The sequence below is a fragment of the Microcaecilia unicolor genome, chromosome 3 (assembly GCF_901765095.1).
Source record: "Microcaecilia unicolor chromosome 3, aMicUni1.1, whole genome shotgun sequence".
NCBI classification, from domain to species: domain Eukaryota; kingdom Metazoa; phylum Chordata; class Amphibia; order Gymnophiona; family Siphonopidae; genus Microcaecilia; species Microcaecilia unicolor.
Window position 1 is genome coordinate 317,704,039 of NC_044033.1, and position 13,284 is coordinate 317,717,322.

Genomic DNA, 13,284 nt, shown 5'->3' on the forward strand with positions numbered 1-13,284 from the left:
GGCTACCACTGTAGCTGAATCTGGGTGCACAGAGCAGCTGCCATTCCTCACAGGCTGGGACTGCCATTCCAGACCTGCTTCTCTGTAACCCAGCAGCCGCCAGGCCCCCACATGGGCAGATCTTCTCAGCACACCTGCTGTGCCCTAGTGATTAACAGAAACATGCTATCCCCCTGTGCACCTGCATCTTAGCAACAGTGCCATCAGAGCATGAAGCGGGGCGGGGGGGGGGGGGGGGGATCCCTGTCTAGGTGCAGCTCAAAGATGGGAATCCTTGGTGCTTTATCACAGGCCTGTCAGATATACCCTGCAGTTCCCCTCTCTGTCCAACTTAGGGTTACCATATGGCTCCAGAAAAAAAGAGGACAGATTGAGCCAGTCCAGGTTTTACTTCCACTGAAAGCAATGGAAGTAATCCAAATCCTCTTCTTCAGTCTCTTCTGTCCTCTCTTCCTCCCATCTCTCTTTCCTTCACTCCTCCTCCTCCTGGCTGCATTCACTCCCTCTCTTTAAATGACCCTTCTTCCCCTCTTTTGTCTATTTTGCCCACACTCTATGTTTCATATGATTTTCATCTCTCTTGTGTCTCCACTTCATCTTCCTAATTGCTTTGTATTCTCTCCCCCTAATCTCTTCTCTCTTGCTTAAAATTCTTTTTTCTTCTCTCCAGTCCATTTCTCTCTCTCTCTCTCTCTCTCTCTCTCTCTCTCTCTCCTTTGCTTCTATTCCTAACTTTGATCTCTTCTCATTGCCTTTATATTCCTTTTTCCTATCTTTATTCCTTTCTTTTCTCTGCTTCCTCCCTGTCTCTGTCTCTCATTTCTTGCGCTCTGATAACATTGAGCTGCCCAGAAGAGCATAGGATCAAATTCTATAAACAGCACTGAAAAATCGGTGCCAACCCCCCCCCCCACCACCACCACCACACACACACCCTGCTAAGCCCTATTCTATAAACGGCGCAGAAAGCTAGGCACCGTTTATAGAATGCACTTAGTTCCTGGATCAGCACCTGACTTTAGATGCAAGGATTTACATCAATTAAACCCTGGTATAAATCCTTGCCTCTCAAATATACGTGGATCCCCCTTATTCTATAACAGCAGGCATAAATTGTAGGGAGCACCCCTGATCCACCCATAGCCACGCCCCCTTTTTGGAGCAACATATGTAAAATTTATACGCGGATTTCCATGACTAAAAATACACGCGCAAATTTCAATTAATGCCAATTAGTGCCGATAATTAATTAGCACCCAAATAGCGCTAATTGGCTTGCTATTCATTACATTGGGCATGCAGTTTTAAGTGCCATTTATAGAATTTCGGGGATATTGTGCATGTGTCGTGAGTGTGTTTTTGAGTGTTGGGTAGGGAGGGAGAGGGAGAGAGGAGTGAAGGGAGATTGCCAGTGAGTCCCAGCTGGCTTTCCTCCTGTCAGGGGTGTTGGAAGCGGGGCTGTGATCCCTGGAGACCTGGACAGGGGACAAGCAGGTTGATACACTCAGGGGAAGAACTGAAAGTGAATGTTTAACCCTTGCACTGCTGGATGACAGTGAGCACTTGGATGATGGGGAGGGACATGCCAGGGCCGTGCCTAGGGTCTCTGGCGCCCCCCTGCAGACTATCAGTTGGCGCCCCCCCCCCCCCCCCCCGTGAAAATGATCACCCCCCCCCCATGAAAATGATCGCTCACCACTTGCCACACTGAAAGGAATTGTCAGCAATATTCTTAGAAACAAATTGCTATACATTGCAAAATAAGATAGCAGATGTAAATTCTCAAAGTGGACATATTCCAAACGCTAAAATGAAAATAAAATAATTTTTTTCTACCTTTATTGTCTGGTGACTTTCTTTTTTCAATCATGCTGGTCCAGTATCTGATTCTGCTGCTATCTGTCCTCTTAACTCCATTTCCAGGGCTTCCTTTCCATTTATTTCTTTACTTTTCTCCTTTCTTCTTCATTTCTTGCTCTATATCCATTTCCAGCAATTTCTCCTCTCTCCCTGGGTCCTGCTCTCCCATCCATGTCCATTCTTGTCCCTCTCTGCCCTTCCCTCCTCCATCCATAGCCAGCAATCCTCCTCTCTCCCCTCCCCTCCATTTCCAGCAATTTGTCCTCTCCCTGGGCCCCCATGTCCATCCTTGTCCCTCTCTGCCCTTCCCTCCTCCATCCATAGCCAGCAATCCTCTCTCCCCTCCCCTTCCAACAATTTGTCCTCTCCCTGGGCCCTGCCCTCCCATCCATGCCTCTCTGCCCTCCCATCCATTCAGGGTCAGCCCTCCCTCTCACTCCCCATTCCATCCAGGATCTATCCCCCCTCTCTCACTGCCCCCTCTTTTCGGCTCCCAGTTCCCACCTGCGGCTGCCCCTAGTTCCAGATCCATTGATTCTCCCATCCACCCCTGCCCCAGGCATGACCCCATTCTCCCTCCTGCTCACTTTTCAGACCCCAGTTCCAGCTCCATGCCCCTTCTCCCATCTGTCTCCCACCCAGTCCCTTCTGCCCATCCGAGTCCCCCTCACCCCATCTGTCACCCACCCAGTCCCTTCTGCTATCCAAGTGCCCCCCACCCTCACCCTATCTGTCTCCCACCCAGTCCCTTCTGCCCATCCGAGTCCCCCTCACCCCATCTGTCTCCCACCCAGTCCCTTCTGCCCATCCGAGTCCCCCTCACCCCATCTGTCTCCCACCCAGTACCTTCTGCCCATCCGAGTCCCCCTCACCCCATCTGGCTCCCACCCAGTCCCTTCTGCCCATCCGAGTCCCCCTCACCCCATCTGTCTCCCACCCAGTACCTTCTGCCCATCCGAGTCCCCCTCACCCCATCTGTCTCCCACCCAGTACCTTCTGCCCATCCGAGTCCCCCTCACCCCATCTGTCTCCCACCCAGTCCCTTCTGCTATCCGAGTCCTCCCCCACCTTCACGGTCACCCCATCTATCCCCCACCCTCACCCTGCCTCGTCTTCTCCCTGCCACCCGTCTTTAAAAAGAAATTGCCGACGCGATAGCGAGCGCAGCACCTCGTGTGCAAGTAAAAGAAGCGAATCCGATCATCTCATTGGGCCTTCCCTCACTGTCCCGCCCTAGAGGAAATAGGAAGTTGCGTCAGAGGAGGGCGGGACAGTGAGGGAAGGCCCAATGAGATGATCGGATCCGCTTCTTTTACTTGCACACGAGGTGCTGCGCTCGCTTGGCAAATAAATTTAAAGGGCTGGTGCGGGAGGGGGGGTGCCAGGATGAAGAGCAGCGGGAGCGGCGGCACCCCCCTCTCTGGTGCCAAAAGATTTAAAGTCCTCGGCGGGGCGAGGGTAAGCACCGCGGCGGCGCCCTCCAGAGGTGGGCGCCCCCCTGCGGCGCTTACCTCGCTTACCGCATCGGCACGGCCCTGGGACATGCCTTCCTACAGAGAGCCTTCAGAAGAAAGAGTGGTGCCACTGGGGCTATGGCCCTTCCAGTTATTTGCCCCACTTAGCAGCAGCAACCAGTAAGAAGGAGGCAGGGAGAGAGCTTGTTATTTTTGGCCCTCCGAAGCAAAAAGATGTTCTGCTGAACCTGAGGTGATCAGGTCTCATTTAAAAAAAGAGAGAGAGAGATGGGAAAATGGTACTGAGCATAGGAGCTGTTATATTGTGCTTGAAGTGAAAAGGTCTCTCCAGGCAGTTCTACCTTTAAGCAGTACTTCCCGGAGAGTCTAGCTCTCCTCAGGCTTATGGAGCAGAAGCTTGTGTGTGTTTGATCACCAGGCACCAGAGCCCATGGCAAGGGACTAATGCATGGGGTGATGAAGCAGCTTCTCTCCCAGGGTCACACAAGGATTTCAGACTCCAGTCTGAGAAATATTTTGTTTGGGTCTAGTCCATGCTGTCTGGCGTGCCCTGCGTCATTCTGTCCAGGTTCTGGGGAGCAGGGAGTGTGAAGCTGAGTACTTCACAGCTAGTTCATGTTCAGCTTATTCTTGTCAGGGGTTCATATTGTTGCTGCTTCTCTTTCTTTTTCTAGGTCCTTCGGGGTGGTGCTGTGGGAGCTGCTGACCGGGGAAATACCCTACAAGGATGTAGATTCTTCTGCAATTATCTGGGGTGTGGGCAGCAACAGCCTGCACCTGCCTGTCCCTTCCAGCTGCCCAGACGGCTTCAAGATTCTACTCCGCCAGTGCTGGTCAGTTTTCTCCAAAATAACAGCCCTCTTCAATCCCAAATTAGTGGCATTACACTCCCTCCCAGTCCACCTTTTAATAGCATTTACAGTCACACCCCCTACAAAGTGTCATGTGCTGTGAATAATTCACCTCCCTGCTTCCCTCTACATACATAAAATCACTGAGTCAGCTTGCCTCAACACCCCTGCTGTTCTTATACTGTCCCACATACAACACACAGCATTGCCAGCCCACCTCATTCTTGCCCTGCAGCAACCCCTTCTATTCCAGTAGTGAGATCCAATGCAATTATCTGCCAGAACCTCTAGTTACCCACCTGGAACCTTTTTGAACTTGCTCCCCCCCCCCCCCCCCCCCCACCCCCCCGATATTCAAAAGCATTGAACTGGCCAGGATCGGCACCTGGCCAGTTAAATGCCCCATAACTGGTTATCCGCACATTTCCAGCGGGACATGGCTGACTATGACCCGCTGAAAATTCACGGTTAGCGGCTAGCCAGTTATATCACGCGATATAACTGGCTATCTGCCAATTTTCAACCCATTGGCTGTGTGAATACCAGTCCTGTCTTCAGCTGGTTCAACCTTAACCCGCCAGCGCTGAATTTCGACTTGGCTAGTTAAGTTTGAACCGACCAAAAATAAACCTGATATTTAATGCCAGTCACCAGAAACGGCCCGGCATTGAATATCCAGGCTCAGGGCCGACCTCGGGTTAACTCCTGTGGTCTGAATATCTGGCCTGCTGTCTTTTGCCTTTGCAGCTGGAGTGGAAGGGGAAACCCCATGACTCAGCACCTTTTATTTTTCAGAACTACCACTACTGAGACCCCTCCCTCCCTCCCCCAGCTTTCCCAGTGCACCTCAATCCTGCCCTACATAGAGCTTCCCTCATCCTTTGTAAGAATTCTTTTGGTCATACTCTTCAGGTTTTTTATTATTAGTAGTAGTAGTAGTAAATGTCTAGTTTTTGTTGGTTTTCTTTTTATTTTTTTATGTGGGTGGAATCTATATGTTGAGAGAACCCACCTCTTGCCTAAGTCATTCTGGACCCATGTGGATGCTAAAGACAGATAAGAGATACCAGACTCTGACTGGGATTTGCTGGGTACTTGTAAGGTTACCATATTTTGTCCTCTCAAAAAGAGGACACATGTACCTGCCCCGCCCATGCCCCTCGCATCCTCACCCTGCCCCCTGTCACATATTCCCCTCCCCTCCCCTTACTTACTATCTACTGCCCTGGTGGTCTAGTGACCTCTTCGGGGCAGGAAAGAGCCCCCTCTTTCCTGCCTGGAGCTCTGTCCTTGCCCTGCATCCTGTTGCTGTGACGGTCTTGGGATTCAAAATGGCCGCCGAATGTTGAAGTCAGCATTTTTTAAAAAGTTGGCGGTTGCCAAATTAGCCTTGGATACTCAGTGCCAGGCCATGTCCGGGCACCAGCACTGAATATCCATGATTAATTGCATTGGTGGTGGCTGCCAGAACTTATGCGGGTCCCAACCAGTATTCAACCATGGCCCACAAAAGACAGTTATACGAGCCCTGGCTGAATATTAAAAAGTGCCTTGTGCTCCTTGATTCCCCCCCCCCCCCCCCCCAGTGCTCTCCCTCAAAAGATCCTGCGCAGTACTGCGCAGCTGCTATGAGAGGTCACGACAGCCACTTTAGAGAGCCAGCCACTAGGGGCAGGAGCAAGTGGTGTACTCCTGTCTCCTTTGCCCCATTAGAGCATCAGGGACTTCAGGTAGGCCCGGGGGAGCCTATTCTGAGTGGTGGTGGGGTTGGGAGGAGTGAACAGCATTGTGGAGGAGTGGGTGCTTGAAGGGGGCTACCCTTTTAGAGGGGAGGGGATTGAGAGGAACACAGGGCAGTTTTCTTTTGTGTGGGTCGGGCCCGCATAACTAACTGGCTGAATTTAGGTCAGCTTCAAAGCTGTCCTAAATTTGTCCGGTTAGCTATGTGGATGCTACCTGTGAATATTGCTGGTACCACATAACTACTGCTTCCTCCCCGGCTGTGCCACCTCTACTGCCCCTGATCTACCCACTTTCCATATGACATCTCAGAGTCGATAAAGGCTAAAGAGTTGGCGTTCATGAAATACAGAAAAACTCAAGAAGAGGAATACCGGATGAAACTGAAAAATCCAAGAGAGTGATACGTCTGGCGAAAGCGCAAGCAGAAGAACAAATGGCTAGAAATGTAAGGAGGGGTGACAAAAATTTCTTCAGGTATATTAGTGAAAGGAGGAAGACTAAAAATGGAATTGTGAGCCTGAAAGATGCTGCGAACTGCTATGTGGATAATGATGAAGAAAAAGCAAATTTACTGAAGCGAGTGTGTATGAACAACTTGAAAATCTAGAGGTGGACAAAGCAATGGGACCGGACGGGATCCACCCCAGGATATTGAGGGAGCTCAGAGAGGTTCTGGCGGGTCCTCTTAAAGATTTGTTTCATAATTCCTTAGAGACGGGAGAGGTTCCATGGGATTGGAGAAGAGCAGTTGTGGTCCCTCTTCACAAAAATGGTGATAGGGAAGAAGCTGGAAACTACAGGCCGGTAAGCCTCACTTCGGTTTTTGGAAAAGTAATGAAAGCAATGCTGAAGGAAAGGATAGTGAATTTCCTGGAAGCCAATAAGTTGCAAGATCTGAGACAACATGGTTTCACCAAAGGTAAATCGTGCCAAACGAATCTCATTGGAATTCTTTGACTGGGTGACCAGAGAATTGAATCAGGAACATGCTAAAGATGTAATCTACTTAGATTTCAGCAAAGCTTTTGACATGGTTCCCCACAGGAAGTTCTTGAATCAACTTGACAGTTTGAAGATAGGACCCAATGTGGTGAACTGGATTAGGAACTGGTTGACAAACAGACGCCAGAGGGTGGTGGTAAATGGAATTCATTCGGATGAGGGAAAGGTGAGTAGTGGAGTGCCTCAGGGATCGGTGCTGGGGCCTATTCTTCAATATATTTATGAGTGACATTGCCGAAGGTTTAGAAGGTAAAGTTTGCCTTTTTGTGGATGACACCAAGATTTGTAACAGAGTGAACACCTCGGAGAGAGTGGAAAACATGAAAAAGGATCTGCAGAAGCTAGAAGAATGGTCTAACGTTTGGCAATTAAAATAAAGGACATACAGAGTTTGTCCATGAAGAACAGTCATCCAGCGTTTATGTGGAAACATTTTCACTGCGTCCATGCGGAAGGCGTGGCGTTTGTAGGAAAAGGACTATTTTGCTGGCAGGACTGAGTTTTGATTATTTGAGTATGATATAATGTATAAGCATGGCAAAACATATGCACAATACGAAACAGTATAAGTATGCAGTTTAAAATGTAAAATCAACTGTTTTGTATTTAAATTAAATACAGGTGTGCAAGGTGAGCGGAGGAGTGAATGTATGAGGTTTTAATAGTAGGCAGCAGTGCTAGTGAGGTTAGCGGGCATTGCAATATAATAAAATGTTTTTGTGATAAAGAAAAAATACTGGAGTCTTTGTGTAGTCGAAATTAAAATTCAATGCAAAGAAATGCAAAGTGATGCACTTAGGGAGTAGAAATCCACGGGAGACGTATGTGTTAGGTGGTGAGAGTCTGATATGTACAGACAGGGAGAGGGATCTTGGGGTGATAGTATCTGAGGATCTGAAGGCGACGAAACAGTGTGACAAGGCAGTGGCCGTAACCAGAAGGTTGCTAGGCTGTATAGGGAGAGGTATGACCAGCAGAAGAAAGGCGGTGTTGACGCCCTTCTACAAGTTGTTGGTGAGGCCCCACCTGGAGTATTGTGTTCAGTTTTGGAGGCCGTATCTTGCTAAGGATGTAAAAAGAATTGAAGCGGTGCAAAGAAAAGGTACAAAAATGGTATGGGATTTGCGTTACAAGACGTATGAGGAGAGACTTGCTGACATGAATGTGTATACCCTGGAGGAAAGGAGAAACAGGGATGATATGATACAGATGTTCAAATATTTGAAAGATATTAATCCGCAAACAAACCTTTTCCGGAGACGGGAAGGCAGTAGAACTAGAGGACATGAAATGAGGTTGAAGGGGGGCAGACTCAAGAAAAATGTCAGGAAGTATTTTTTCATGGAGAGAGTGGTGGATACTTGGAATGCCCTCCTGCAAGAGGTGGTGGAGATAAAAACGGTAACAGAATTCAAAAATGCGTGGGATAAACATAAAGGAATCCTGTTCAGAAGGAATGGATCCTCAGAAGCTTAGCAAAGATTGGGTGGCAGCACCGGTGGTTGGGAGGCGGGGCTAGTGGTGGGCAGACTTCTATGGTCTGTGCCCTGAAAATGGCAGATACAAATCAAGGTCAGGTATACATATAAAGTAGCACATATGAGTCATCTACTATGTTACTATGATATTCAGCGGCACTGCCCGCTTAAATCACTTTGATTATCAGCCAGATTGTGGTTAAGAACCAAGCACAATAATTTATTCAGTCACAGAACTAAAAATAATATTTCTCATGTAAAAAAAAAAAAAAACAAAGCAGAAAATATAGAAAGCCCCTGCTCTAAGAGGTGAAATTCTTTGACCAGGGTTTTATGTAATATACTAAGAAAACAGGCCCGTTTCAGGAGCAAATGAAACGGGCGCTAGCAAGGTTTTCCTCCCCAACCCCCCCCCCCCTTCTCCCTACCTACCGATCCTTTCGTCGCCCCCTTCTCCCTCCCTACCTACCTACCTACGGACCCCTTCGTCGTTCTGACGGCATCGGCATTGCTCCGCATTCCGCACCTCTTGGACGCACCGAACGCCATTGCTCCGCCCTCGACGTCATGACGTTTGACGCGAGGGCGGGGCCCCTAGCCTGGGTGATTTCGGTGGCTTCACCACCATGGTCTTACGAAACGTTCTGGATGGAAGTGACAGTGACGTCACTGTCCTCAGAACGTTGAGGGTGAGTTTTATTATATAGGATTCTGTTTTGTTTATGTGAGGAATTCCATTGTTATAGTTTTAAGTGTATGTCAGTTTTGTGATCAAATAAGTTATATTTGGTTATTAACCACAATATTTCACTATTTGTTGTTTTTACATAGTAGATGACGGCAGAAAAAGACCTGCACGGTCAAGTCTGCCCAACAAGATAAACTCATATGTGCTGCTTTTTGTGTATACCTTACCTTGATTTGTACCTGTCCTTTTCAGGGCACAGACCGTATAAGTCTGCCCAGCACCATTCCCGCCTCCCGCCACTGGCTCTGCCACCCAATCTCGGCTAAGCTCCTTAGGATCCATTCCTTCTGAACAGGATTCCTTTATGTTTATCCCACGCATGTTTGAATTCCGTTACCGTTTTCATTTCCACCACCTCCCGCGGGAGGGTTTTTCTTGGCTAACTGCTAATTTTCAGGAGTATTTTAACCATTGGACCAGGCGAGGCTTTGGCCCAGGTTGCTGGTGACTAAGGGTGCCAAAATACCTAGCCTCTGATCTCACCTGGTGTACAAGTTAAGCTTTTTCTTCCCTGGTCTGGTCTCTCCCTTTTCCTCCCTCTTCCCCTGCTTAACCAGTTAATGCCACTGAAAATAACCAGTTAGTGCTGAACTGAAAACTGTCTATTTTGGAAGCATTTTGTGGGCAGAGTCGTCACTTGGCTGGTTAAGTGCCTTTATACAGCACTTAACCGGCCAGGTTAATTGTATAAATAGGACCATATAAAAGTAAGTCCTCTCTTTATGCGGTAACCCATAGTCTGTTAAGTGCTGATTATTGCATTGAATTTCCAAGTTTAATGGCAGTCAGCAAAATCCTGATCACCGGCAGAATATCGGGCCCTTAGCCTATATTCAGATCCAATATCCTGACAATGGCACTGAATAATTTTACTGACTTTCTCAGTACTATCCAGATAGTGTTGGAACACTCCATGAGTCACAGGAGTTGTCCAGTTAGCAGTGATATTCAGTCTGTTAACTGGATAATTATCCAGGTAAATGTAGGACAGATAAAAGGCTAATGTTATCTGTTTGGCGATCTGGGTAGTGGGCTGAATATTAGTGCCAGCTCTGACCACCCTGTCAGGAAATTCAGCACTAACCACTACCCAAATACTAGCTCAGGGACAGCCATTAAAAAACACCAAAACACTGACACCATGGCTCAGTATTGCTCTGACTCTTTGGGTTATCAAATGTAAATATGTGCGTGCAAACTGCTGAGCTCATTTTGTGGAAGCGGCCTCATTTTGCAAACTGGAAAGATGGTAGCCTTATAGCATCCTCTGCTATTCATGCATTGAGATGCACATACACATGCATACATTCACACATACATGCACACGCCCATGCACATACATATGTATGCACACATCATGCACATACATGTGCATATACACATATGTTCACACATATGCATACACATGTATTTGCGCATACATGTACAAACACATGCACACACACGCACTTACATACACATGCACAAACCCTTTTCCAATGCATCTCAGTCTTGCCTTGCAGCACCTACAGCTATTCCCATACTAGCAGCCATGTGCACTCGTTTCTGCCAAAGCACCTCAATCCTGCCCTGCAACACCCCTGCTATTTTTGTACTGAAGCTCACACTGAGCTCTGCCTTTGCATCTCTCCTCCATTGCAGCACCCCCTGCTATTCCAGTGCTGAGACCCTCAGAACTTTCTCACTACACTTCAGTCTTGCCCACAGGCTCCTCCTCCCAATTATTGTTCATATTGAATCCTCAACTGAGTTTTTCTGCCTTCAGGAACAGCAAACCTCGGAACCGACCGTCCTTCCGTCAGATTCTGCTGCACTTAGATATCGCCTCTGCAGATGTGCTCTCTACACCGCAGGAAACATACTTCAAATCCCAGGTATTGGATGCATTTGTACAAACAATCCTTCCACCGTGTGAATCCTGTCAGGCAATGATGTGCTGCCAAAGTCTTAGTAAGAATTTTCTCCACTCACTCGAACATACACTGGCAGTTCTGTAAATTGTATTTACTCATATAAGCCAGTATGCCACCTACGCACTATTCTGTAAATGTGTGACTGATGGGCTAGTGCAAGAGTATTGGGCACCCTAGGCAAACATAGTAACATAGTAGATGACGGCAGAAAAAGACCTGCACAGTCCATCCAGTCTGCCCAACAATGTAACTCATATGCCTTCAGCTTTACACTGCCCCTCCCGTCAGTTAAACTTCAGGGCCCTAATTTGCCCCCGCCCAGATGCATCATGCTTTTAAATGCTAAACTTTGTGTGTGTATATGAACTTGATGCTTCTTTAAGTTTGGGTGGCTGTCAGATCCATTGTTTTGCTTTGCAGCCACTGTTTGCTACCCCCCCTCTCCCAGAAGCTGCTGCACCTAACCACTACACCTCTATTCAGGAAATCTTGACTGCTCCAACTTGACATTTCGTCCTTTAGATTGTAAGCTCCGAGCAGGGACTGTCCTTCTTTGTTAAACTGTATAGCGCTGCATAACCCTAGTAGCGCTCTAGAAATGTTAAATAGTAGTAGTAGGCAACCACCTAGATTTGTGAAATGGTTGGACCAGACTATCTTGCATACTACATATTTGCTAGGGGGATGTACGCATAGGCGAAACACAAGCAGGGCTCCCACTTATGTGTGCAACTTAAGAGAATAGTGTAAGTTACGCACATCCTTGCTGTATCTTTGACTATTATAAAGGTGGGCACCTAAAGGTTAGGCATGCTGATACTGAGTTAGATTAGTATTTTATACTAGAAGGAGTTAGAGGGAGAGAGAAGAACAAACCAGAGAAAAGGAACTGGGGAGGCTGGAGCCAGCAGTGGATTTCAGGCCTTAAAATGGGGGAATTCAGCACAAAAGCACTACAAATAAACTCAATTTTTTTGCACAGAATTCTCCCAGGAGTAAGTGGTGATGTAATGTTTGCAGAATGTCCAATAAATGAGACCTGCCACCTTGTTGTGCTTTCCATATTGAAATTTTCTGCCATCAGGACTTTGCAATCAGCTACAAGATGAGTAACTGTTTCCAGCTCTTTCCACAGAACCTGCAGATATCTGTTGTGCCAGGTTTTTTTTTTTTTTAATGTATGCTGTGACATCTCATCTGTAATCCAATGTTGTGGGCTGCAACTATCAGTTTATTATCCTTAGGTTTCAGTTCTCCTCTCTTCGTGTGGCCAGGTTTGATCCATGTAGGGTTCCTGGAGGAACACTTCGTATCAGGTTTGATCCACATAGGGTTCCTGGAGTAACACTTCATATTCCCCCTTCTTTTTGTGTATTTGCCACTTGTTTTTCCTTTGTTTGCTGATATAATTCTGTAGAGTTTCTTTTCTTGTTTTGCAAATTGTTGTTTCCTTTCCTACATATATGGGTGGATTCTCACTCATTCTTTCTTCTTGTCTGAGTTCCTGTCAAAGTTTAATGATGGAACTGGATTCTGGACACTTACTTTTATACTTAAGCACTTTTTGGGCCCAATATTCAGCAGACAGCACGTTTGCTGTCTGCTGTTGGCATTAAACCTGGCCATTTCCAGCGACCAGCATTGACTGTCCGGGTTTATTTTGGCAGTCAAAAAGTTAACCACCTTCGCAAGTATTCAGCGCTAAATTTTATTTACTCATTTCTGCATTTGTGCCCCACATTTTCCAACCTATTGGTAGGTTCAATGTGGCTTACAGTGAACTTAAGATATACTGGTTACAGGTTATGAAGTCGTTTAAGGTGACGCGTTCCTAGTTCTGTTCTGACCGTGATCTTGATTTAGGAGTGTTGGCCGATGGTCTGCTTGACTAAGTGGAGTCTTCGGGAAAGAATTTTCTGAAAAAGTAGGCGTTCATGTGTTCACGAAATGTTAGGTAATTGTTCATGAATTTAGCTGGTCATGTATGTAGATTTGTATTTTAGGACTTGACATCTGGGGAAGCGCAGGGTGAGATAGGATCTTGTGCTTTTGGTGGCATTGCGTAATGGTAGGTCTACTAGGTCGGTCATATATTCTGGCGTGAAGCCAAAGATTATTCTGTAGGCCAAAGAACAGATCTTGAAGGATATGTGTGCTTTGATAGGTAGCCAATGTAGGTTTTGTAGCAGAGTTCTCGTGCTTTTGAATCAGTTT

At 47.1% G+C, this 13,284-nt stretch overlaps 1 protein-coding gene across 1 annotated transcript in view; it reads left to right on the plus strand.

Moving 5' to 3' along the window:
• The window catches only part of MAP3K12 (mitogen-activated protein kinase kinase kinase 12), a 121,533-nt gene that overhangs the window by 46,084 nt on the left and 62,165 nt on the right, over positions 1-13,284 (plus strand). Inside the window, exons 5-6 of the mRNA XM_030195003.1 lie at positions 4,010-4,168; positions 10,923-11,031. Coding sequence (XP_030050863.1) covers positions 4,010-4,168; positions 10,923-11,031 — 268 coding nt within the window. The remainder of the gene's footprint in view (positions 1-4,009; positions 4,169-10,922; positions 11,032-13,284) is intronic.